This window comes from Gymnoscopelus braueri (assembly GCF_963280865.1).
Source record: "Gymnoscopelus braueri genome assembly, chromosome: 16".
NCBI lineage: Eukaryota > Metazoa > Chordata > Actinopteri > Myctophiformes > Myctophidae > Gymnoscopelus > Gymnoscopelus braueri.
The window spans coordinates 17,810,358-17,837,923 of NC_137616.1; the positions used below are offsets into that span (position 1 = coordinate 17,810,358).

Sequence of the window (27,566 nt, forward strand, 5' to 3'; positions counted from 1 at the left end):
TGTTATGTCAAGTGTTCATACTCATTACTGGTAATATAAATCTTCCACAAATCCTAAAAAGTTATGAGGTTGAGTATTGCACTCTCACTCCCTGAAGGCACCCAATGTAGCAATACACCCTCATAAAAACACCAACAGTGAGGATACACTTATATCAGTCTCGCCTAGCCAGACAATCAAGAGATCTCTGCCTACTGAATAGGTCTGGGGAAATCAAAATTCAATGAATGGACTTGGATGCTGGAGAAAACCAGTGCTAACAAACCTACGCCCACTTCTTTGAAAACCAATCCTTTTGTATTGGTTCTGGAAAACTATTTTTTGTAAATAACAAAGTTATTGGCCCAGTTTTAGCCCAGTGTTTGGTTCTTGGGTGCGCTGATTCTGAGACAGTATGTCACAGTTGCATAGTACAGTAATAGTGGTGTGGGATCTAGAAACCGGTGATTCTGGGACACCTGGAATATTCTACGGCAGTACATCAAACAGTTACACAGTACACAACACGGTGCATAACACCATAACTCTCCTCCCCTAACTCTCTCTCTCTCTCTCTCTCTCTCTCTCTCTCTCTCTCTCTCCTCAGTGTGTATGCCCCCCACGGAGCCAGAGAACGGGGGGTACCGGTGTCACCCGTCACCCTGCCACCACCTCACCCAGAAGACCGTCATCGAGTACTTCTGTGACGAGGGCTACGCGCTGAAGGGAGACTATAAGTTCCTCACCTGCGAGAATGGAGAGTGGGACGCCCCCATGCAGATCAGCTGCAGGCTCAGCCAAGGTGTGTGTGTGTGTGTGTGTGTGTGTGTGTGTGTGTGTGTGTGTGTGGGTGGGGGTGGGGGTTGTGTGTGTGTGTGTGTGTGAGAGAGAGCGAGAGAGTCTACGTTGTGGTTATAAGCACATGCATGCATATGCATGTGCTTATAACCACAACGTAGACTCCTTTTATGAATTTGGGTAGAACCTTGGGTTGTATAGATACCTGGCTTTGATTTAAGTCCAAATATTGTCCATCAACTTAATCTGTTGCTTCTGTGCTTGGTGATCGGGGAACGGGAAGTAGTGATTCCATTCACTCTAATTGTACAGTGAAAAAGTTCTCAAAATCAGCACATAAACTATGCAGATTTGCTGGCAGATTCTGCCAGCAGTGAAACTAGTCCTGGTACATAATTTTGGGAAAGTTAATTATTCATGTCATATATTAACCATGACGCAAGGTTTATTGACTTCATCATGCCCAGGTAACGATACAACCCAAGGGTCTACCAAAGTTCAAAATTATTTTAAATGTACAATAGGCTGTAACTGTGTGTCCATTGTGTTGCCACTCGCATAGCTTTGTGCAATGGCAGACAGGTAGTTTTGGACAGTTTTATTCAAGGTGTGATTACTGCTATTTGAATGATAGGACTGTCCTTGCACAAGCTTTGGTGGAATCCTTTTAACATCTCTCTCTCTCTGTGTTTTTCTGTCTCTCTTTCTCACCCACTCTTTTTCTTTGTTGTTGTGTCGCTCAGACAAAGAGCCCAGCTCTCCGCTAGGCATGCCAGCTCTGTCTATCGTGGCATCCACAGCCAGCTCTGTGGCACTCATACTGCTGCTGGTGGTGCTGTTTGTACTGTTGCAGCCAAAACTCAAGTCCTTCCACCACAGCAGGTAAGCTGATGATAACCAACCAAATCTGCCATTGTCAACATTTTGCTGTATTAGGCTCCTCCACCCACAAATCAACAGTGCTAACTATGGCAGGAAGACTTTATGAGTGGATGTGATTTTCACATAGTGGATATTTAATTTCAGAATGAAATGCTTTCTATCCTGACTTGATGACTCATGTCTTATATCAGTATAACCACAGCCCTGGCTTCATCTTTAGGTCATACATTACCTCCATATTAATTAATACACTCAGAAGCGTAGCAAACCATTGAATCTTTAATTGTTCATTTTCCTGGGGGTCAGTTGAGGGGCCGTTTCCCAGATAAGATAAGAAAGCATCACATCAGGGGACTGATTTATTTAAAACATACACTCCCATGCACAGTCCCAATGGCTCCCATTTCAAAGTGAGGACTGACAATATCTCTGTTCTTTTGTAAAACATGGCTCATCTTTCTTTTATTTTGAGAACATTCAGTTGCGAGAATACAAGAAAGCATATCGTCTGTCGGAAACCTCAGAACTGTTACTTTTCAAGATTCAAATTCTAAAATAGCAAAAGAAGCAGATCGAAATGCACAAACGCAACGCGTTTCGAGCTTGTAGATCTGCTACCGTCTTGTGTGACGCTGTAGTATGATCAAGTACGGCGTTAATTTACGAAGAAACACAAAAAAATATATATTCAAATATGGAGATGAGAGATTTCTGCCCGACAGCAACGATATGTAGAGTACTCCAGATAGCCAGTAGACCAGCTACTCTATGCAAATAAGTAACTGTATTTGCTCATGGCTCAACTCTTGTGAAGTGAAAGTATTAGTTAAAGCAATCTTTCAACCATGGCACTGTAATTAAAAGGCCATAATAACAATCTGATCTAATGCTCATTGGTCATGTTGATTCGCGGGTCTGAGGGCTTAGTGGACCCTGTCCTAGAAGAGATTGCACAATCGAACCTTGATCACCTCCACAGAGAGCTTACCTGTTGGTCTGTTTTCTGTCTCCCCACCCGTTTGTCCTGCAGGAGAGAGCAGGGTGTATCGGGCCAGTCCAGCTCCATCATGGTGGAGGGGGTGCAGGTGGCCCTGCCCTCCTACGAGGAGGCGGTGTACGGCAGCAGTGGAGCACAAGTGGGTGCCGTGGCTCCTCCCCCACCCCCTCCCGCTCCCCCGGAGACCCGTGTCCCCATCGTGCTCTCCGAGGGCCTCCCCCGGGGAGCGGAGGGAGGCGCAGGTCCCAGTGGAAGCCGTGGCCATTGTGGAGATTTGGACTTCTGCCTCCCTTCCACTTCCTCTTCCTCCCGGCGTCACGCAGAAACGGCGCTGGTTCATCAGGCCCCCTCCGCATCTTCCTCGTCGTCCTTATCGTCATGGGCCAGGGACCACCCCAGGGGTGCGTGTGCGGCCCCCATTCCCCTCCGTAGAGACTCTGATAGCAGCGACCAGCACAGTCTGCTCTCCGTCACCTCTGTGGATGAGTTCTCCGACGGTAAGACAGACTCCATAAGACATTAAAATCAGGTTATTTATGCGGAATTGCCGATAAACCTGTTTCTCTTGTATCTATTATCTAGAAATAATTCTCAGCTACAACACAGCCTTTGTGCGAATGTTCTAGGCCATTACCTGAAATTGATTTAATGATTCTGAGCTCCCATAATACCGAGATGTCTAGTTCTCTGATGTGTGTAATGTTTTCCGTTGTCTAATAAGTCTTAATGTGTCGTGGTCTCCCGCAGATATTCCTCTGTTGAAGGAAGCATGAAGCCTGCCAGCAGCTGACCAGGATGGACTGTGGCTGCCCCCGTCATCCCCCACCCCACCTTCCTAATCTTCCTCCTCCCAGCCTGTAGAGCAAAGACAAGAACTATGCCTATTCCCTATCCAACACTCCTATGCCATTGATCCGCCCCCACCCCCCTGCACAACAATGATGGCCACCGAAACCATTCTTGCATCCCTGTTCTCCGCACCCGCTTAATCGATGGGATGGAGGCACTGGAGCCGCTGCGCTCCAAGATACCGGACCGAACGCAAGACGGACACGCGAGCATTAAAGTGGGAGTTGAGCTCACAATGAATCCTGTAGATGTAATGTACATGAGCAAAAGCATACATATTGAGTCAAGGTTTTGTATTTAAGTAGGCTACCATGTATTACTATGTGCACTCTACTCTGCCCAGGCGTTCTGCTCAGTCAGTGGCCCTCGCATAGACTTTTCTGGACAAGGCTACAGCAATTGAGGCCTATCAAAGCCTGCTTTGTACTTGATCGTACAGCGGTATTGAACATATTTTCTTCTTCTTAAAAAATAAATAAAGAATCAGTTATTTCCAGCGAGTGACACTGTCGTACGACTAAGTATAAACCATGTTTGACCAGGAGTACTGCAGATAGAACATATCGTGTGCGTTGAGCTTCCCTTAACTCCTACTGTGGCATACAGAGACTGCACTTGAAGAGTGACAAGATGCCCGGGTTTGTGGTGCTCTTTGTGAATGCTGCATGTTGTTAGTAGTTACCACTGGCACAGGCACACAGTGACACTCTCCCCCTCCCTCTGTCATTCTGTCTCTTTCTCTGGGCTTTCTCATTCTTCCACTGTGCATTTCTCTCTCTCACTCTCTCCTTGACTCTATCCTGGCGTATGTATAATGGGAAGGACAACCACATCACAAGAGCAAACAGCAGGGCTCAGGCTTTTTACACTGCACCAAATCGTGACAAAAAAGGAAAAGAAAAAAAACGAGCTTGCCTTTTCTTTTTCTGTCGTCCACCAGTATCTGCACCTTTTCTTTCGCATTCAGTGTGACTGGGATTCAATGGTGTTTATTAACCACATAAACCGTTAGCGTCCGTATTCTGGGGGCGAACATTCAGCGAAAATAGCTGATTTACAAGCTCATAACATCACATCGCAGCGCGTTGTGAGCTTTTAGATTGACTATTTTTGGCAAAGAGATTTGGCGTTGAGGGAAATACTAGCAGAGCTAGTATAGAGCCCTGGGGGACCCCGGTCAACTAAGTGTATGGGGTTTAAGTGTTTTAACTAAAGCACATCATGGTGTAGCTATTTTTTGAGTGTTTCAATCATGTAAGAGGGGGGTGAAATGTGGTTTTGTTTGAGAGCCAGTCGAATGGGTCATCTTTGAAACTGTCGGTTAGGCATGGGACTGAACTTTGGGGTTGCTTTGTAACTTTTTGGTTTTTATTCTTCATTTTCCCCCTCACTCTTATTTATTGTTTGCCGTGTGGCAGAATTTGGTCTGCTCTGAGATGCTGAATCTGGCTTTGCAACATGGTGTGTGTGTGTATGTATGTGTGTCTGTTCATCAGTTAGGCGAGAGAGAGTACACGTCCTTGTGTACCAGCCCCCCAGTAGAGAAATAAGCTTTTACCGGGTGGCTTAACAAGGACCTGCTGTCTTGCAACACTGGGGAAATCTCCCTTCTCTGCTTTGAATAAGTCACACGAATAAACCAGCATTTCCGTAAGCAATGAAACCAGTACACAATGTGTGTATTATTAGTCTGTTTCACAGACTAGAACACGTATCATTTCTGCTGAGTGGCTGGGAAAAGAATTGTTGGTGTAACTGGGTCACATCCACCTTCACTGAGCTCCTGGAAAACTTCCACTTCAGAGTGTTTATGTTCTTGACACTACTGCAACTGGTTGCAGTGAAAGAAAGTAATGTTTTTATGTATTGCCACCCACCCACATACACACAATTTTTCTCTATTGTCAAGTGTAAACATGAGAGAGAACCATCATACAGTTTAGTCATTGTTAATCACCTTCCATTTATAATCACTTGATATGCATTAATAATGGTCACCCCCAGAAACACGACTATGATGGGATAAGAACCGATGAATCTATTATCATTTTATCATTTATTTTCATCCACTGCGGCCATCCATCATTGTCAACAGCTACATGGAAGCAAACAGAAAATGGTTGCCTTAGACTCACATGTACATTTCCCTATTTTTGTTTGATACTTTTTGAGCCTCTGCGTTTGTTGCTTTACAATGTTGCGATGTCTTCTGTGTTCCCAAATGGCCTTACTCTTATTTCTTTTCTATTCTCTATGCATAAAACTCTGTTGTTGTTTTTTTGTTTTTTATTTTTTCATTGAGTTTACTTTTTGTTTTGGACACGGCTAAAAGAATGTCCATCTTTCTCTGTCCTCCCTAAGGCTTTTCCAGCTACTGTGATGGTGAAAAGCCCTATCGGCCCTAATGGCCCAAATATATTTCACAATATCTTTGCTTCTCTTGTGCTAAAAAGCATTTAAATGTTAAGGGATTGAAAGAAAGAAAAAAAGAAATTTTGCGTCCAGAACTATGGTCCAGAAGCACTGTTGTACAGTGTTGCTTCCCTCAAGATAACAGAAAAATGTTCACATCTTGACTCTTAAGTTTGACTTCTTTAAGCTTTGGTTTTTCCTCTGTACATGGCAGTGGGTGTGAAGATAGTAATTTAATATTTGTATAAAGTTTATTTAATTCTACATTGTGTATATAACTTTCTAATTAAAGCTTTCTTTTGAAGTGTGAAATTAATATGTGTCATTTATTCAAGTCTGTCTCTGTCTGTGCCCAACTAGGAAATGGTGGTGTTGATCACAATCAAACAAAGTTTAAGGCAGCTGATTTAACTTTCAGTAGGCTACATTGGCTACAGTTTGGGAATCCAACATGCCTTGATTACACTCTAGAAACCAATAACATGGATTGCGATATTAAAGTCATGTTGATAAAGTGAAGTCAAATATTTGCAATCCCAAAGTCAACAACGCCCTTTATAGTTGCATGAAGAGGCCTGCTGGTCCTGGTTAGTTCTTGTTACGGTAGGGTTTACACCCCATGGTCCGGGGGAATGGTCGGGCTTCTTGATTGTCAGCCTCAGGCAACCACTCACGATTTACAGTATTCATTTCATACTGTACATATAAACATTCTAGTAAACAAATACAACAAAATTCATAACATTAATGCCTTTGATGAATAGACAATATTGCGAGGACACTGTGCCCCCAGGAAACATTGTCCATATACTCTGGTTGTTTTTCCTCAGGCATTTTTGAAGAGCAGTCAATTCAAGAAAATGAAGTGTAGTTTTATATTATATGTCTATGAGTATGACTTTAGATGTTCGTGTAAAGTCTGAGGCCAGCTACTCAAGTTTGTGTGTACAGTAGTTGCAAGTGCATTTTCGTTCTAATCTACGAAACCGTAATACGATGAGGAAATAAGCCATCCCTCCGCGCTATGGGATGTGACCTCCGAAGGACCACAGGAATGAACGTTCCCTCGTGTCTCTCTAAACCTGTGTGAGAGCGTCACCAAGTGGTCATAAAGGGAAAACGCATCCCTGTTGTTCCTTCCCTTTTTGGATTCTTCCCCCCATTGGTTCCTCTCCGTGAGAAAGCAGGCTCCATTTTGTGATTGTAGCAGCAGCAAGTAGCTACACGCACCTTGCCAGTGGCAACACCAAGAAAGTCATTTCGCCTGGACAACAGAAAAGGTATGCTTTCACGATATAAAATGCACGATAGGGAATAATTTAACCCTTACGTTTAGCTGTTTACTTATCGTCAATATTCTATTATGAAGAGAAATGCGTCGCGGCGATATATCTTAAGACTGCTGTGGGGGAGAAGGAAGGCCCGACTTGACTATTTTGTCCAAGCGACAAAGGTCGTTATTTATTACTGCCTTTTTGCAAATTGCAAATTAAATGCTCCTTGTACTGTACGTGAATGCCATCGGCCAGTGAAACAAATGGCGTTTGTGTGTGTTTAAGTGCATTTGTGTGTGTGTGTGTGTGTGTGTGTGTGTGTTTTATAACGTTCGTTCCCATGTCGGCAGATGAGTGGCAGTGGCTCTCGTATCTTCATCGGCCGCCTGAACCCGTCCGCACGGGAGAGAGATGTGGAGAAGTTCTTCAAGGGCTACGGTCGCATCCGTGACATCGACCTGAAGAGAGGATTTGGCTTCGTGGTGAGCTTTGATCATTTAAAGCCACAATCCGTTTATGTTCAAGTCCTACTTTACTCGTGATCCGATTCGAACCCATGGTCTTCTGCATGAGAGATGAACCACTGTAACCCAGGCTAGGCCCCCCTCCCCCCGCATGGCTCTATACGGTCCACTGCTCTCCCCCCTCCCCCCTCTACACCAAAAGTCTTCGCCGAAAATAACAAATCTAGCAGCTCTGTTTGTTTGTTCGCTTGTATTTGTGCTATTTGCGCCTTAATGTACGCCCAAGAACAGGCACACCGTGGTTAAATGTATCAAGAACAAGCGTCCCTCTCCCCCCCGTCCATTTGAATTCAATCAAAGATGGTGGCTGTAGAAACATGCCATCCCAATTGTAGCCACTAGAGGCAAAATTGTAATGGCATACAAATAACCTCGCATCACCAGTCTTTCCACCTCGGAGGAAAGCCTGGTATTTGTTATTAATGGCCCGTGTGATCCGGTCTAGGCCATGCCCCAGTTTCGGTTTCGGTTTGGCGGAGCCGCTTTGTTTTGGTTCCCCCTGTTTGTTTCCCCAATCCCTATTTAAATGGAATACAATTAACCCGTGGGATAACAAAGGTAGACAGACTGCAGACGCTAAATAGTCTCCGTAAAGTACACTCACATTTATATTTAAAAAATAAGTTAAACTACGCCGCATCAAGGATTTTATTAGGTAGGCTCTATTACAATGCCCTTGACCCCGGCCGTAGTTATTTTAGGGTGAAGTCCTTCCGGATTTGCCGGTTCCGGCCGCCTGATGACGCGCCTGGTGACGTAGGGTTACTTCCGCTCCCGACCGGATCACAAACCCTAAAAAGGATTGATCCCAGGCTAGCATACAAATGGTCTCCAAGACGGCAGAACGTCCATGTTTACTGGTACTAGATCCCGCGAGAGTGTGTTGCTGGGACAGAGTAAGGTCGATATCAAAGTTGATTTTCTCCGGATGTGTCTCTGAAAAAAGCCATTATAGTGACAATGTTCTGAGTATTGTAGCCTTGGATCAAGACTATCATAGATGTATTTGATCAAGTCTGACTTTTGCTTTTATGATAGTCTTGGTCTCTACCCCCGATTCCTTGAGACACACATCCAGGTTTTTGACCAATAAGCACCTTGTTTGGCCCGATTTGGATTTTTGGAACGGCTGACGTTTTTTGGGGCTAAACAAAGGCATCACGTGACGTTGATCCCCTTCTCCTATTCGCTCTTACTAGGACATGACATATGTGTAGGCAGAAGAATAGTCCCTGGAAATCTGCGTGCAAAGCCTGTATTTCTCCGTACATGTACCAAAAAAAACAATATAAAGAGCTGACCCGGTAGCCACAGATGTCGACATTAGACCGTTTTCTTTTCAATAGATAGGTGTTTTAATCCCATCTGCAGGGCCGGCGCTCCCTCTAGGCGGCCGCCTAAGGCGCCATCTAGAGGGGGGCGCCAAAATGGTATTCTGAAATGAATGATGACGCTTGCGATGTAAACAGGATGTCAACGAGGAAATAGAACAGTGTTCAGGCACCGGCGGGATTAAAACGCATATCTATTGAAAATTGCGGACTAATAAATGTACACGGGTTCCTAATGTCTAGTTAAAGGATCTACACCATGAATATAAAATAATAATTAATATCATATTTTTTATGTCCCTCAAACGTTTTTCAAAAGGTTTGAGCCTAAATCAAGCCTCAGATATACTCATTCCAAGTAACTAACTTCTCTCTGGCTTATAAAGCACTTTCACCTGCAATACCACATTGTCCTGATTTCGACGTTGCGCTATTGAGCCAGTTTGTATGCATGTTATCTCCTGGTTCTGTGTGGCAAAAGTAAAAAGGGAAATATTTTTTTCTAGGGGAGACCAAAAACACACAAAAAAGAAGGGAAAAGTTAAAATTCATGGTGTAGTCCCTTTAACATCCGTGGCTACAGGGTCGGCACTTAATACGTTTTTATATACATGTACGGGCTTTTGCGCGTGGATTGACGATAGGGGGGTAGAGACCAAGACTATCATAGATACGAAAGCAAAAGTCAGAATCTATAAAATACATCTACGATAGTCTTGATCCAAGTCTATGAATATAGTGTGACTTGTGGTGATTGGGTCCAATATTTAGTTCAGTGACCATGGGGTAAAGAGTCATTCAGAAGCTTTAACTCTGGGATTGTGCAAATATAACCAAATGGATCTGTGTCAATTTGGTTACATTTGTTTTGTCTGAGTTACAAATGGATCAATCTGGGATCCATTCTGTAAAAAAAAATTGATTTACCTCTGGGGGCACCACCTCCTTTTTGTGTAGAAACAGAACTTGGTTTGGCCCCTCCCCTTTCTTAGTCCACTTCCTCCCGGGTGCTTCAGTGTTTATGCCTACTAACAACAACATTGCATGTTAAGGGCAGTGGGCCTGGCAGATTCTGCTCAAATTTTACTGTTCAGTGTTTCTGTACTGAGGTAGGTTTGTCTGTGCTTCCTGCAGGAGTTTGACGACCACAGAGATGCTGAAGATGCTGTGTATGAGCTTGACGGCAAGGAGCTTTGCAACGAGAGGTAGGTAGTCTTTATCAACATGATGGTACTAAACAATCTTTTTATGGCTCAAATGTTATGGTGTTGCCAAGAGGCCCAATGCTGTGAAACGGCCTCTAGTCGATTAGAAGGGAAAGGGGGCATTTTCTGGTCCCCAGGGGAGAAGTCATTGCCTTAACGGGTTCACCCAGCTGTTGGCTTTTTATGGATCAATATGAAAATCTAATTTAAGTATTATCCTGGCAAAAAGTATGGATATTAATGATATTGTGAAGATCTAAATAGGCTTAAAACACAAAGAAATACTGGAATCACTTGAGGGACGTTCACACTGGGCACTATAACTAGCTATATTGTTCACCATTGTAATTTTTATAGTTTGTGTGAACTCTGCCAGCCACAAAACATTTTTAAGCTATATCTTTATAGTTAAAGTGATCAGTGTGAATGGCCCTTTAACCTGACATTTTGTTAACACATTGACTGCCAGAATTATTTCAGATTTTTAGCTGTAGCCTGCCAGAGATTTTTCATTGAAAAAAAAAAGTACTCAGGAGCCCAGATACAGATTTTTTTAAGTTAACAAGGAAGTGGATAGGAGTCTAAATCTTCGAACAATCATATCTCCTTGGTCTTTGGGTCAAATAAATTAAAAAAAACGAAACCCCCCCCCCCCCCCCCCTTTTTTTTTTTTTTTAAATAGAACGCAGATCTGCGTTCTTGGCAGCCAACGTATTTATTAAAAATAGAACGCAGATCTGCGTTTTTGGCAGCCAATGTGTTAAGAAACAGATATATTTAATGTCTCATAGGACATAATTTGTGAACATCCTTTTTGCCGAAAAACAAACACAAGATTCAGACTCGCCAACACCTAGCAGGTAATCGCATTGAGAGATATTATTTATTTTATTATTCATCTGTAATCAAAGATGATCTCTCTACTGTTTGTATGTGCTTTTTTGTACGTTTTCTTTCGGAGCCCATTTTAATAAATTCTATCACTCGAAAGAACATTGAAAATGGTTTGGTAATGTTAACAAGCCTATATACTTAATTGACCGGGGTCCCCCAAGGCCTGCATCAGGACTGAAATCCCGTGGGACCCAACTCAAATGGTACAGGAGATACCTGTGGGCTATTTTTGGCTAATGTTCTCACCAGAATATGGATGCGGGGGGGGGTTCAAGTGGTTAAGCCACTTGAGTACAAGAAATGTGCTGCCATTTTCATTGGTAACAATCATTGCAGAGACGTGTTTGAAAGCTTTTATTTCACCATAGAAATAGACGGTTGAGTGTCTTAAAGTTAGCGGAAGTACCGCACAAGAAAATTACGTCAAGGCTTAGCAAATCTGTTATTATCCGTGAGTGAAACGAGTTGTTGTGATTTGGATTGAAAAAGATTGTTTCCAGGGAAATGCATGCAACGGAAGTCCCGCCCCTATAGACACCCTTCATTAGGTCGTGACCAGGCTTTTCTCCTCAGGAGATGAGTAAAGGCTGTGAACGAGGCTACCATAGACCACACGTATGGTACAAACATGATGTGACGTCGCTTACAATATGCTTATGGTGTCCATGTTACAATACAGTGAATTTACTGTAAAATATTGTAAAATGTACATTTCTCCATTTGTAACAGAAAGTGTATATAATCTGTAACTCACAGATGGAGAGTCTACATATGTAACTCACAGATGGACCCTTAAAGGGTCCGTTTAGTTCCATTTGTACATTCAGTTAGATTACGGTGTAATTTTCCTCTCTGTATGCAGCATTTTGGGCAGTGAGTGTGTGGCCTATCAGCGGGATTAGAGTTATTGAGCTGATAAGCATTTCTGAGTGTGGTACTCTGTCATTCCCAGGGTGACCATTGAGCATGCCCGTGTGCGTCTGCGTGGCGGCCGAGGTAGAGGTGGCGGAGGAGGAGGCAGTGGCGGCGGAGGAGGAGGAGGTGGTGGAGGAGGAGGAGGCGGAGGCCGTTTCTCCGACCGCTACGGACGAGGCTCCCAGGATGGACGCAGGTACCATTTTTCACCCTTTGACATCTACATTTTAAGCTGACATACGACATTTCAAGGCGTTCAGAGAGTTAACCACTTAAACCCTATATAATTTGTCAACCCAGGAGTCTCCCCCCTCCTTTTCTCCCCCACTACACCAAAATTCTTTGGCAAAAGTAGCAGATCTACAAGCACAACTATGTGTAGATTTTGCCTATTTTCGCAGAATGTTTGCCTATTATGATACCCAGAATAGGTACACTAAGGTTCATCAAAGCTCAGAGGACCTATGCTGAGATGTCTATCCATTATGTGATGGAGCCACAATTCTGTGTTTCAGTCGGAACCCTCCCCCCATGCGCACAGAGAACCGTCTGATCGTGGAGAACCTGTCATCTCGCGTCAGTTGGCAGGTGAGTTTTCCCTCATGCCTCGGAACCCCCCTACATGACTTTTCAACATACAGCACAGCCTCTCTGCTGCTGCAACAACAGCAACTCTTGTGTCCACTTATATTCAACAGAATATAGTTCATGATGCCAAAATACCAATTCTTATTTGCAATCAGTGACAGTGATCACATGTAGAGCTAATATGATCAAGAAATTCTATTATGATGAGGCCCAGTGTGTTCTTTGAAAAATCTGCAAATGCTCTATTAAACTCTACATTTACACAATTATTTGATGAAAGCGCAGTAAGCGAAGAAAAAAACTTAATTTGTTCGTGTTTTTTAATTTTAACCAATTCTTCACCCCTTTATTTGCCAGCCTCACTGTTGTGTCGTATGGAAGAGTTGCCTTATGGTGGAGCAAACCCCCTCAGGGTCCGTCTGTCTGGGTTGAGCCCGTGGCGTCAGCCAGTGTGTCCCCTCCCCCACTCCTAGTTGACACCTGATGGTCATGTGAGCGCTCGCTCACCCCTCTAGAGGCGCTGGTGACAACCCTTCGTTCGCTCGCTCGCACGCACCGTCCCCCCCTTCCACCTTCCTGAGGGTGGGGGAAGAGGCGCCAGGTGTGTGGGACGGCGGGCAGGCCTTGGCCCGAGAGCCAATGAGAGAGAGAGAGGGAAACACAAAGAGAGTGGCAGAGAGAGGCAAGAGAGTCGATGGTGCTGGTGATGACGATGGTGGCAGCGGCAACGACGGCGTATTGATCGATGGGTTTCGTTAATTTGAGAGGCTTCGATCGATCGATATCTCTACCCCCCCACCATCCAATCCCCCTCCCTCCCTTGGCCCCCACCCTCTCCCTCCCTCCCTACCCCTCCCTACCCCCCCCCCCCCCACCTCCCCCACCTGGTGTGTTCCCGCAACGTCTCACAAACGAGAGAGAAACAGAGAGAGAGTGTGTTCCACCCAGGGTGACCGAGCGAGGATAAAAATGCTGCTGTTATCCTGAAGGGTACGGTCTTTCACAGGTAGTAGTTTCCTCTCTTCCACCCTGTTCACTCTCTTTACTGAGGCGGGGTGCCGAGGAAGGGGCGGACACGGGCTCGGAGTCCCGTGCCCTCCTCACCGCGGGACAGTGGGGCTCTTAGCGCCACACGCTGCCCGCGTGGCGCCTCTGCAACTCATGCAGACGGTATATTGACCTCTGTGTAGTCTCGTACAAGGAGAGGAAGGGCGCAAATACCCCAGAGCTGAGGCACACGTTTGTAAATATGCCTTTAGCTTGGCACACATTTGAGGTAATTAATTCTCAACCCGGTAGGCACATGCGCTCATCATTAATGCGCCCACACACAGTCAGTCATTTAAAAAACCCAGCCTAAATTTCCTGGTGTTGAATGGGGTCCTTCAGGTTCTTGCTCCCTTCCTCTTTCTGATCCGCAATAGCTTGCGTAGTAGCACCTCAGAATATCTAACCATCTTTCTCTTTTGGATAAATTACAACATGTGTTAATTAATGACTCAGACTGTGCTTGTGTGTCCTGAGCGCTGCTTTAACGTCAATGCTTTTCATACGGGTAGGACCTGAAAGATTTCATGAGACAAGCTGGAGAGGTGACGTTTGCTGATGCCCATCGCCCTAAGCTCAATGAAGGGTAAGAACATGAGACTTCTTTATACTGCTAATGTTGCTTTGTCACTTGACTTAACACATGGGTTTTAACCACCTACATACTTTGTTGACTGGGATCCCCCCTGGGGTCTATACTTGGTCTACTTTTTCCTCTCTTCACCTCAGAATAGAGACGCTAAAGTAGATTCAATTCATTGCTTTGTCTTGAAGCATCTTCCTCATATTAAAGTACTACACACCATGATTTTATTTCTGCAGAGTGGTTGAGTTTGCCTCTCACAGTGACCTGAAAAATGCCCTTGAGAAGCTGTCTGGAAAGGAAATCAATGGCAGGAAAATCAAGCTCATTGAGGCAGCCAAGAAGAGGTGAGTTTTTTTTCCCGCTTTCCTCTCAATCCACAGTGACTTATTGATGGGAGTTTCAGAGAAATGAGCCCTTATGCCGTTGATGCTAAGCTAGCTCCTACGACCTAGCAGCACACAATATGGTTTCACGATCCGTCACGGCGAGAGAATGAGTGCTCTTTCTCTTCTTTCTCTCTGCTCCAGGTCCCGGAGTCGCTCCCGTTCCCATAGCTCCTCTCGGTCTCGCTCCCGCTCCCGTTCCCGTGGGCGTTCCCAGTCTCGCTCACCAAGGCGTTCACGCTCCCGCAGCCCCAAGACGTACAACCGCTCCCGGTCACGCTCCGCCAGCGGCACGCCGCCCGCCGCCAGCTCTCCAGCCAGAGAGGGCGAGAGAGACAAGGAGCCTGCCGCCAAGCGCTCCTCCAAGAGCAACAAATCTCCCACACCCTCGCCTCCCCCTGCCCAGAGAGGCTCTGCCCCGAGAGGCTCTGCCCCGAGAGGCTCTGCCTCACGCTCCCGCTCCCGCTCTCGGTCTGCTGATAGCCGCCACTAAGAGCAGGTGGGAGGTGCTATCGGTCTGCGTGCACACACACATACATACATACATACATGCACACACATACTCGCACACATATACAGTTCATGGTATTATGTCACAGTCCATATCTGTGAGAATTACGTATCTCATTGGCTGATAGTTAAAACCTGTAGTTTAGTAACACCAAGATGGCCAAATGATGTGATAGAATACTGTGAATTCACTCAGGCATGTCAGCACACCTGTTCTATATAACATGCATACATACACACATACGGTATATATATATACCTATTCATATCTCAGAAGGAAGCTGTGTGCTCCTCCGTAGTTCTGGGCTGTCTTTGGGGTGTCGAAAATTGACACAATTTGTCCTTCCCTTGTGGACACTTTTAGTGCATTGGTTCATATTTTGAGGGCAAGTTAGGGAGGAAGTATTTTGGACTCTTTCAAAAAGGTAGCCACATTCTGCAAAAATCGTGTCTTCAGATCTCTTCACATAAAATGTGTTAGTTAGCTTTTGTTTGTTTTTCATTAATTTCACTACAGTGGATGTATGAAGTCCAGCCTAACCAATGCTTGACTTTGCTTTTGCTTTTGATTGTTTTTACTAGTAATGATGGGATAGTCGTTTTTTTATTCATCTTTCCAAGTACTCTCGTGAATCCTCTTCTTTGATAGCATGAGCTACTGAAATTAATCGTGTGCTTAGTTGTGGTCGTATTTTTGCGAACGGTTTTGGTTGCAGCTATTCTATAATAAATGTTGATTTAAAGGTTGAGGTTTGTTGCCGTTTGTGAAAACCTTGTATTGTGGCGGGGGGGGGGGATACATTTCAGGATTAAAATATGCTCTTCATTGACGGTCTACATGGTGCAGTTCTTTTCCCTATACATTGCATTTAAGAATGTTTTGCTTGCTTTAGGGATTTTGGGTAAAGCAACAGTTTTTATTTGTTTTAAGAGTGCTTAATTGTACAGATGATCAAATGAGTAAGATACTGTTGGACATTTGTATTGTACACCCACACATACAGTTAATGGTATTTTGTCACAGTCCTAATCTATGAAAATGAGTTATCTGGTTGGCTGAAACCCTGTACTTTAGTCACATCCTTTCCATACCAAGAAGGCCAAATAATGATGTGATCAAATTCTGTGAATTCACGCAGGCATGTCAAAACACCTGTTATTATGTAAGTGTTGTTGCACAAGGAACATGTTGAGAGAGAATGGTTTGGGAAAAAAATTGTACTCTAGTTTTAACTGCATGAACCCTGGCATGTCATAAAAGGCAAAACAAGGCAACCATTTGGCGGAAATTGCCGCTCTACAATGATGTGGGTGTGTAGATTTTTCTTTTTGTTAGTTTTGATGTAGGGCGGAAAAAAAACCCAATTATGGAGCCCTTGGTGACCCTGGTCAATGAAGTATTTTATTTAGCATTTAATGTATAATTTTCTTTATAATATGGACATTTGACTCACAGGGACTGTGACATACCATTACCTGTGTATGTACCGTATACCAAACAGGAAATACAAACTATTTTAAACATTTGCTGTGTATATCAGTACTTAATAATAAAGTCAAGGGTCAACAAATACATACTTGTTTTGAAGTTCAAAGTAACAACTTATTTCAGAATATCAAGTAGTTGTGATTTGAAAAAGAAAAGATATATATACATTACAATATTACATAATATGAAGCCATAGTTCACACAAGATCAGTTGCAGCATAGTGAAGTCATACAATATGGCAAAAATAAAATCAAGCTCACAGAACCATGAAAAGCACACAAAAGCGACTGTTTCAGTTGGGAATGATGACTGCAACATCGGTAGGGTGGAGGCTGAGTTAAACAGTCACGCCTGGCCTGAGTCAAATTAATTGGACTCCGTGCTAGGTGTGACCAGATCAGAACTGAGACAGATGTCACCCTCTTAATGCAAAACGGGTGTAGTCACTCTGTATGCAGTCACACTCCTAGAAACCTAGTCAGTGGGCCTGGGTGTGTGACACCTGTTGTGCATCGAGCTAATCAATGCATACCGGATAATCAGCCATCCCCACACAATCACATTCAGAGTCATGTCTCTATCATGACAAGTCCTGTATCTGCTTTTGTATCGTATTATCTTTTTTCCTTGTGGTTAGCCACCATATGATCACAACTAAGGCATGGCAAGCAGTATGTTACTTGGAAATAAAGAACTTTGTGATCCAAGAACCGTGGCTGTTGTCTGTCCAAACTCAAGCCTGTCACAGTCGGTTGATTTGTGTGCGTGTGTGGGAATTGTTTTATGTTTCTAATGTCAGCTTTTCAGACACTGCATACAGAGTATGTAGTGATTTCACATCAACTGTAATGTAGACACTGACTATTAATTGCTGCATTTATGTGGTCTCACAATGCTGTTCATTTTCTATTCCAAGTTTGTTGAACAATACCCAGTAAAATCCTCAGAGGGTACAAATATAACCAACTCTAAGTTAAATGAATACAGGGGATTTTTACGGTTTAGTACAACAGAAGGAATAGGTAACAGCTTTTTCAGTATGCTTGGTTAGCGAAAGAGTTCACACAGCTGGAGAGAGTGTTGAAAGGTTCTGTGAGATTCATCCATCATACAGAATCGTCAGCGGGCTCCTTTACCTCCTCCGGAGTGGCGGAGGCTGGCTGGTACATCTTCTTCTCTGTAGGAGGGCAGAGGAAAGATAGTTCACCGTGGTCAGATTGTTTGCGAGGAGCCAGGAGTTTTAGAGAAGCCAGCAGAGTAAACAAAATTACTCATGTGAAATTATGCCTTCAACTGTGCACGCTTGCTGAACATTGATATATGCACTTGTGCTTTTTCAGCTGGATTTTACTTATGTTTCAGGCTTGTTTTTTGTGGGGGGGTTTTTGGGGTTTTGCTATCGATTATGTTTAGAACTTTACAAGACGAGACCTTTATTCCTCATGGCCGCCAATCTATCACAGCCTAGCTGTAATTTATGGCGTGCATGCGTGGCTGACCCACCTTTCTGTTTGACCTTGAACCTCTGGTGACATCTAAACAGCACAATGAGCATGCCCGCTTCCATCAGCTGGAAGGCTATGTAGACCATGGGAAAGATGTAGAGAGGTCCGATCACGTCTGCTGGAAACGCCACCTTCAATACAGTGGTGCACAGCTGGATGTTCTGACAGCCTGTTTCCATGGCGATGGTCCTCCGGCCCCTGAGGGGAAAAAAGGCTCATTCATAAGTCATAGTAACACAGAGAGAGGTACATGATTATTTCATGTGTTGTGACATGATTCATGGGTACATAAATAACGGCTTTGGGCCAAATATCCATTAGGGCTCTGATTTGACCTGGAAAGCTATTGAAAAGCTCCATAAAACAGATTAATCATCTATACGAATCAAATATAATGAATACTTTTGACATATTTTCTTGAAAATCTGTTCTTTTCTGCGAGCGGCACCAACGTGTAGTAACCATCTGCTATTTTTGAAAAATCTTGTGAGATGTGTGAAAAAGTGTTAGAACTACTGATTTAGAAGGCATTTGTAGAATCGGCCTCAGGTCTTAATGGGTTAATTGGGCTACAAAACATTGTTACACCACTCACGATCCATTGAGTCTGAAGATGGAGGAGAGGACGTAGCCAAATGTAAAACCTATGAAGGGCATTAGAGCAGCGATGGCCATGAGCTGAGGAGACAGCACTGTCATGATGGAGCCACCGATCCCAACGGTGGCCATGATTCCCACAACCAAGCAAGCAGTCCACATTATAGACAATCCCACCTGAGCAGTGGAAAGAGGAAAAATGTGACTGGTGACTGGTCCCATGAATTGTGTAACTAATGCTTCAGGTGTTTTTGGCAGAATGTTCAAGGGACAATGACATAACATGGACAAGAGACATCATGAGATGGAACATGGCATCAAGCTTAAGTAACAGACAGGGGGTCAGGCCAACAGTTTGGCCTTTTGGGGAAACAAAAAGGAAATGATTTAAGGTCTTAAGCTATGCATCACATCTCCATGTCCATCTTACTTCAGCCTCCCATGTATACGCTCTGACCTTGGTGATGGTCTTGGAGTACTGTGGCTTATAGTAGTTGATGAGGATTCCGAAACCACACGGTATGAGGGTCATGACCAGGGCCAAGATGATGCCACCGTAAGGCACGGCGTTCTCCAGACCGGAGAAGCCCTGGCAGTACAGGTAGAGCAGCAGGGGCATCATTCCCAGAGCCAGCACAGTGGAGCAGGAGGTCATCACAATACTGAGACAAATACACACACACACACACAACAATGTTCTCACCTGATTTGGTTTTCAACTCGGTCACTTGCTATTCTTCAGTCCTGGCTAGTGCAAACTACGCCTTGTTGGACAAATTTTGGAGTTGGAGGAACAAGATATTAAGCAAAAACTGGATTCCTACATGATCTTACAGATATAAATGGACAGTTACAAATAGGAGTGACTCACTAACCCCCCCACCCACCCCACCCCACACACAAACAGCAGGAAACCAACAAATCTAGACTCCCATGGAACCTATTTTATACAGTATAATGTGAAAGACATAAACACACATGGACTACTGGGATGTACACAACCGAACTATAACAGATGCCTGGTAAGGATAACTGCTGTAAATGTTTCATTGTCAAAAGATGGTATATTTACTTATATTCACTGTTGATAGACTGTACATAATAACATCCATATACTCACTGTTGTAGGCTGGCTGACACTATATAAATCCTCATATTAACTGTAGATAGTCTGTACATTATATCCATTAATAAAATTATGATTTTTGAATTTGTACTGGTGAAAGATTATACATTATATTTATGATTAAGGATAGAATATACATCAGTCAGTCCAAGTGCAAATGGCTAGAGTCATACTTAAAAATTATCTTCGGGTCACCTACTTATATCTACTTGTTCATATTCACACATTTCGAGTAAATGGATCCCTAACATTTGTCAGTTTATTTTGGTTGATTTACCATATAAGTACATAATCAAATCAATAGAATGCATCTCCCATTTCTTACAAAAAGAAACGTCTGGATTTGTCTGAGAGATTTATGTTATACATAACAGTATAACCTTTCATTGCAGGAAAGGTTGTTTTGAGAGCATTGCTGTCTTAAAGGGGTAGTTCACCCCCAAAATAACTTTTTTTCTATTGATTACTGACCATCTGGAGCCTTGAATTCATAGATATTTTTTTGTTTTTGTCACATTCCTAAGCCAATAATTTGATTATAATAAATGTGTCCCCATTGATTCCGGTAGGAGACACAAATGCATTTGTGTCTCCTACCGGAATCAATGGGGCTAAATTTATTATAATCAAATAATAAAGGAAGGAATGCGACAAAAACAAAAAACTATCCATGAATTCAAGGCTCCATGGGGTGAGTAATCAATAGAAAAAAAGTTATTTGGGGGGTGAACTACCCCTTTAAGTCTAAACAATCTTACAATATGTCTGAATATTCTGTGCTACAAGGACATGGCTCAAGGCCAGTTCTTCATAATGTTTATGGGAGCCTTTCTGTTGCCTAAGAGTGACCCTGACATTCTTAAAATGTCAATACTACTAATACAAGTGATCTTTTGGCAGGTGTGCTATTTTCAAAACACCATAAACTGTGATTCTATGTGAGAGGAAACAAGTCGTGTAATCTCATGTCCTTTGTAGTGTGTCTGTGATTCACTCCATTTAACTCATTAGTCAGTGAATGTATTAATGGCTACAGTTGTCCGGCAGTTACAGATAAGAACCATAGAGATCTGATAGAAACGGAATGTCCTGGTGTGTCGTACCATAAAGTACATGTCTAGGAACTCAAATCTAACAGGAACCTAATGGGGTGACTGACCTGGCGGTTAAAGTAAAAGACAGCATGTTGGATGGGGGGTTCCTATGGCATTATTATTATGATAATTTCACGGCTTAATGACCAGGTGGGCGATTGTGGGTGTCCAGCAGGTCATTCAACTCTGATAATAAAATGAAGGCTGCCAGGGATTATTATTAGTGGTACATGAGTCATGACATTCACATTTTATTAGGGCTGCAACTATTGATTATTTTTCTAATATTTTTTTATAATCAACTAAATAATTGATTTGTCTGATTAAGCACTTAATTCCTATTTAATACCATGCCGTACAACATACAAAAACATTGAAGATAGCAGATGTACAAGCTCACAACGTGTCGCATCGCAACTCAAGCTTGCAGATCTACTTTTCTGCTATTTTTGCTACTATACCTAAAAACAAATCAACCAAAAAATATCATTTTATTGAATTCGCTTATTGTTTTACAACTGATTTGTTTGATTGAATGTTGCTTCCCTATAAAACAGCATTTTGGATGGTTGCTTGCTCCTATGGCCTTAATATGATAATTTCATGGCTTAATGATCAGGTGGGCGATGTGATGTCCAGCAGGTCATTCAACTCTGATAATACGATGAGAGCCGCCCATGATTAGTGGTACATGACACAGGATTGGCGCAAGGCATCATTGCTTCTTGTGATGTCAGAAATTAAAAACAATCCCTGCAGGCCAAGGCTACTAAATGTCGCCATAACAGAGATGGCCAGGAAAGCACATGATGTGCAACTAATTATCAGCCTTGCCTTTTATGAAGTGATAATGCATGTCTGGTGGGGATGTGAGAGTGATAAATGCTACAATACATAATGTCCCGCTCCTTGGCATGCAGCCTACTATTACATTGTTTAATGGTCTGGCAGAAACCAGCCAATTACAGTTATTATCATATTCATCTCTTTCATCAGACAGTCACCCCAGCCCACACTAGAATGCCCAGAAACGGAAGGTCAAAAACTATTCTAGACTTTCATAATGTACTGTTGGCAAACATATTATCCACATATTCTTAGCTTTAGTCTCAGATACAGATGTGTAGGTCATGTTTTCACTGAGTAGTGATCCAGATAGAGACTGTAATTTTAAAGGGATAGTTCACCCCCAAAATGACTTTATTTCTATCGATTAGTCACCCCATGGAGACTTGAATTCATGGATGTTTTTTTGTTTTTGGTACATTCCTAAGCCAATAATTAATTACCGGCAGTGGTTCCTGTAGGAGACACAAAGAGTCTCCTTTGTGTCTCCTACCGGAACCGCTGCCTACTGGTCCGCTGGTCATCAAATTATTGGCTTATAGGAATGCGACAAATACAAAAATATATCCATGAATTCAAGTCTCCATGGGGTGACTAATCGATAGTAAAATGTATTTTTTTGGGGGGGTGAACTATCCCTTTAATCTGACTGTGCCTTATGTGAAGTATCTGTATGATTGTAATTAGCTTAACTGTAGCTGAATGGGTAAAAAGGCCCCCCAGTCTGCTTCTCATTTACTGGATTCATAGCATCCACTGCCCCTAATAGTTAGGATGTGTAAAGGCAGAGGACGAAGTTCACTTATGTGTAAATGTACAGTGAAAAATACCCCAACAACAAATAAAGGAGACTCTATTATTATTATTATTATTATCCATGAACAAGCTGATTTAATACTTTGATTTGACTTTCTATTTCACAGTGCACAGTGTATTACAGGAACCGATCTGAACCATTTGCAGCAAATGACCTCTACAAAACCACACATCAGAGATGGACCGGATGTGCTGTATATACCTGAGGTTCATGTCTCCTTTGAGAGCCAGGGCCAGGATGTTGGAGATGTTTCCTCCTGGACAGCATCCACAGATCAGCACTGCTACGGCGGCCATTGGGTCTAACTGGAACACCTGGAGCACAGGGACAGTACATGAGGGAGACACTGGCTGATGCTGATAATAATGATTGCCATTGATATTGATAAAGGGGGTGGATATGAGATGGCAGCTCGCAAACAGAAGTTTAAAGCTTCAGGTCCTCTTAACGAGGCCAGACAGTGGATAGGGCTGCCATGATCATGACATTTTACTTGACGATTAACTGTCACACAAATAACTGTGATTAATTATTTAATTGTAAAAACATTACATACGTGTTTGGCTTTTAGGCTTTGTAAACGGAAATGTGCACAAATAACTTGTGCAAATACAAAGAAATGACTGACAATTGCCTCAACCAATAATCAAAATAAGTATTATTGAATAATGTTATACTTTCAAAAATTTAAAATAATTGTGGGAATAGCCGATCTACAAGCTCCAAGCTTGTGAATCTGCAATTTCCGCTATCTTTGAAATAAAATTCAACAGATGAATTTATACAGATGAATGGAAACGATTCTGACGATTAAGCGAAAATAATTGCGATTATCTGAAATAATTGTGATCAGTCGATTATGTAATACAATTGTGACAGGCCTAACAGTGGATAGACTACTAACCTTAGCCAGGCAGAAGGATGTGAGAGGCATGACTCCATACTGAGCCACCACAGCTATAGCCACACCCTTAGGTCTCACTATGTGGGCCTGAAGAGAGAAGAGATGGTTCATCATAACACCACCATGTCTTTCTTACAGTGGTGGAAGAAGTACTGACATTTTTTACTTAAATGGATAGTTCACCCCTAAAATGACTTTTTGTCACATGGAGACTTTAATTCATGGATATTTCTTTAGTTTTTGTCGTATTCCTCAACCAATAATTTGATGACCGGCAGCCGTTCCGGTAGGAGACACAAAGAGTCTATTTTTTTGGGTGAACTATCCCTTTAAGTAAAAGTATCAATACCACAATGTAGAATTACTCTGTTACAAGTAAAGGTCTGGTGTTCAAAATGTACTTGGGTAAGAGTACAAAAGTATTGGCATCAAAATATACTTAAAATATATCAAGAGTAAAAGTACTCATTATGTAGTATGTCCCATTTCACAAGTTCGTCATGTATACAAATCTTTTGAAAATAGCTGATCTACAAGCTCACAACACGTTGTGAGTTTGTACGATACGATGCGTTGTGATCTTCAGCTTTAGATCAGCTATTTTCGCTATTCATCATACAACATATATGACGAATACCGTTAAGTATATACTGTAGGGCTAAATCTAGCCCTGTAAGTGGTTAAATCTGTGAGTGTACAAATGTAACCAAATGGATCTTTACATTTGTACACTCTCTGAGTTATAAATGGATACATTTACACTGAGGATTTTATTGTTTATCAGTTATATTTGTCTATGAGAATCATTATGACGCTTTTGGGACCTAGTGCACTGGCCAAAACAAAACATGAAAACGTAAAATGAAATGGTATATTGATCTGTCACACACTGTATGTACATATATGTATATGTTAATGTAGCTACAACCTCACACATTTTATGTATAATATACAATATACCCAAAAAATCTAAATGTCCCCTATAATGACATGCTCAAAATAGGGACACTAGGTTGAAAGCAGTTACAGATGGGTGTGGGCAAGATTACCTTGATTTTGCCAACCTCCATGGTGCAACCCAGTGATATCATGGTAATGAACAGGATGACCACGCAGATGAGGCTGATGGCCTGGTCCATGGCTTCTGATATGAGGCGAGGCACTAACAAAACACTACTGGTATTGGCAGCTGTGATGTTATACGAGAAGCTGTCATTCTGCCACAGATCTAAATCATCAAATGGCAGCTCCATTGAGTATTCCATGATGGGACGTTTCAGGGTAGCATCAGTTCTTGGGTTATCCTGGGATAGGTGGACGTACAGGTAGACGGGCACGCACACGTACACATGTACCCATGGATTGGACACACACATTCATAGTAAGGGAGGGAGGAAAGATCAGTGAATTGTTCTTAGACTTTAAAAGTATGATTGCATCATCCACAGTAATGATTACACAGGCACGTGTAATTCATGAATTCTTAAGTATGGCTTGGATCCCCTTTTTCTTTATCTTCACAAGGCCTTGCTTTCATTGCATCATGGCAGCATTCTGACAAGCTGCTATGACAAGCTAAAGACTGAATGAGAGATCATGTCTCATCTCATCCTTGTTGGAGAGAAAGATTTGCAGTTGGTCAGCCCAGCATGCATCTAATTTCATGGTCTTTCATCTAAGACAAGAATTGTGCTTTGGCCACATTGACCCCTGAATTTTGAATTCTGGTGTCAAGTTTGATCACGACACGAGTTAACAAAACCACACATGAGGGTGATTCATTCTTGCACATCTTAAATCTATCTATTTTATAATTTGGCTATTGGAAAATAGCTGATCTACAAGCACACAACACATAATATCATGATGTGCTGTAGCTTATAAATCGAAGCTACAGTTTTCTTAGATTTTCCTACCACTACCTTACCCTACTTTGATAACAAGGCACCCAACTTTTTCCAAAGAAGATGAGGATGACTGACAACCACTTCCTCTCTCACCGTTGTGAGTTGTGTGTGTGAACTGACTATGCTTTCACAATATATTTTTGCACTGCTTTTTCATTCTCCTTATGAAAGAAACACTGCATTATATAAAGATATAACCTAGAAAACCTCAGTGAAAATGCATTGCCTTATTAGCTACTCTCTGCTGATAAGAAACCTATTTGGGGGGACAATTTTATGCAAAAACTTAAATCTCTAATGTATCCACGGCGATTAATATTCATGCCTGCTTGTGCAAACATGGCACAGAATATGAGTAAACCAGAAACAATGCAACATTATTCACCACAAAGTTCATAGATTGTCTTACCTGGTGGGAGAGAGCTTCTTCTTTCCTCTGATCACTAAGACAAATGTGCTCCAAATGTGTTTTCACTGTTCACTTTTGAAATCTGGTTAATTATTATCAACAAATACATTACACAGGTTGTACTATGGTCCACTCACCTGTTCATCTTATCTATTGTTTTCCTGCAGAGATATGCAGGCAGCTGCAGACAGCCAACATCATGCCTATGGTTTATCTCGGGTAACAACACATTCTCAGCAGTCACAGGAAGTTGGTAAACATGAACATTGGTAGACATGCTAAAACAAGTAAATCTAACAGTTGCTGCTCTTTGAAGTGTCTTGCATTGCATAATCAAATTGCTGCTTTATGTTCTGCAGTCCTAAACTTGAGGTTGCTTTTCGTTTATTTTTTTTACAACATAGATTTTATCACAATTACATTTTAGCATATAGTGAACAAATTTGTGATGGTATATATTCTTTACCAGTTTGAGGGTGGTGAAATTTCTTTGTGTCAAAAAGGTTTGAACAATGGGCACATTTCCCCACTGCGGTAATTGCAGAGGTGTAAACATGGATGAAACCAAAGTCTCAAACTTTTGCCTCTTTTACAACAGAATTTATGGCTTAGAGATGCCATTGAACTTAATTGAGGTCGGATCACATTGTAATAAACAAGACTAGGAACTTAAAACTTTCCAAGTTTGTGAGATATGGTATTGCACAGTAGCACAATACAGTGGTAAATTACAGTAGAGTAGACCCATCACCCTTATGATAAATGTGTATGGAAGCACCATCTAGTGGACGCTTGATTTATGCATGTTGCTTAAAGTAGTTCTGAGCAGGCTAGTTTTACATCACCTGCTTCCATGGCTGTAAAAGAAAGGAATATGAAATAACCCAAACGTATTCGATGTTTTAATCTCGTGCAAACCAATGAAGGGACCAGGATTATGAATCCAAGATCAGATGCACTTTCTCTTGAGCATGCATCTTCTTGACTTATTGCCAGACAAAAAGAAAGTGGAATTATATTATTAGAATTTGTTTGGATTTAGTTTTTGGATTTGGGAAATGCTATAACATTAAGTAACTCATTTAGTATGCTTAGATCCTTGGTTTCTCTATTGAACAACTAGAAAGTTATATCAAGTTTATTTAACCTTCAGCTTTTATTTAATCAGGTGAGTTACCAGTTCTCTGGGCCTCATCATGGCAAAAACAATACATTAAAAAAGAACATTGCAATAAAATACATTGAAAGGTCAGCAAGGTGCAAAACAATATAAAATGGGAAAAATACAAACATGCAGCAGGCCAAGCACACGTGTGACTAACAAGTAAACATTTATTTTAAGACACGTTTGGTTTGATCCTTAAATGCAGGGATGAAAACAAAGTTGGGCAGTTTAAGGGTTTCACATAATCATGAAATAGGAAACATAATGTGCAATACTGTATCCTCAGACTATCAGGCGTTATTCATATGAGCAATATTCTACCAATGCCTAATGGCATATACTGTTTCAAAGCCTTAAACTCTGTACATACAAAGGATATGTAAGGATAACTTGAATTGGCCTGGATATAATGTTGATCAAAAGCATTTTACACGCACGACCACAAGAACTTGACACTAATTTGACGCTGTGAACGCTGTTGGATGGATTCCCACCACATCCCCTACTCTCTCTCCTCCCCCTTCCATAAGTC

At 42.2% G+C, this 27,566-nt stretch overlaps 3 protein-coding genes across 4 annotated transcripts in view; 2 read left to right on the plus strand and 1 right to left on the minus strand.

Moving 5' to 3' along the window:
- The window catches only part of susd6 (sushi domain containing 6), a 39,003-nt gene extending 32,770 nt beyond the window's left edge, over positions 1–6,233 (plus strand). The window contains exons 4-7 of the mRNA XM_080452595.1: positions 587–781; positions 1,521–1,659; positions 2,690–3,153; positions 3,404–6,233. Coding sequence (XP_080308721.1) covers positions 587–781; positions 1,521–1,659; positions 2,690–3,153; positions 3,404–3,429 — 824 coding nt within the window. The 3' untranslated portion in view covers positions 3,430–6,233. The remainder of the gene's footprint in view (positions 1–586; positions 782–1,520; positions 1,660–2,689; positions 3,154–3,403) is intronic.
- An 857-nt stretch (positions 6,234–7,090) lies between these two features.
- srsf5b (serine and arginine rich splicing factor 5b) lies at positions 7,091–15,921 on the plus strand. 2 transcript variants are annotated; one of them, XM_080452610.1, is made up of 9 exons: positions 7,091–7,197; positions 7,542–7,673; positions 10,181–10,251; positions 12,098–12,256; positions 12,576–12,648; positions 14,208–14,281; positions 14,518–14,625; positions 14,809–15,074; positions 15,105–15,921. In XM_080452610.1, exons 2-9 carry the CDS (start codon positions 7,542–7,544, stop codon positions 15,155–15,157), a joined length of 936 nt encoding a protein of 311 aa, XP_080308736.1. In that variant the 5' UTR covers positions 7,091–7,197; the 3' UTR covers positions 15,158–15,921. The 2 variants fall into 2 exon arrangements, with proteins under 2 accessions (XP_080308736.1, XP_080308735.1); XM_080452609.1 differs by having other exon boundaries at positions 14,809–15,921.
- A 131-nt stretch (positions 15,922–16,052) lies between these two features.
- On the minus strand, positions 16,053–24,818 carry slc10a1 (solute carrier family 10 member 1; the record flags this gene model as incomplete). Its single annotated transcript, XM_080452696.1, has 7 exons — positions 16,053–17,841; positions 18,168–18,367; positions 18,765–18,943; positions 19,224–19,428; positions 22,851–22,963; positions 23,554–23,640; positions 24,603–24,818. 7 exons carry the CDS (start codon positions 24,816–24,818, stop codon positions 17,771–17,773), a joined length of 1,071 nt encoding a protein of 356 aa, XP_080308822.1. The 3' UTR covers positions 16,053–17,770.
- Positions 24,819–27,566: the final 2,748 nt, after the last annotated feature.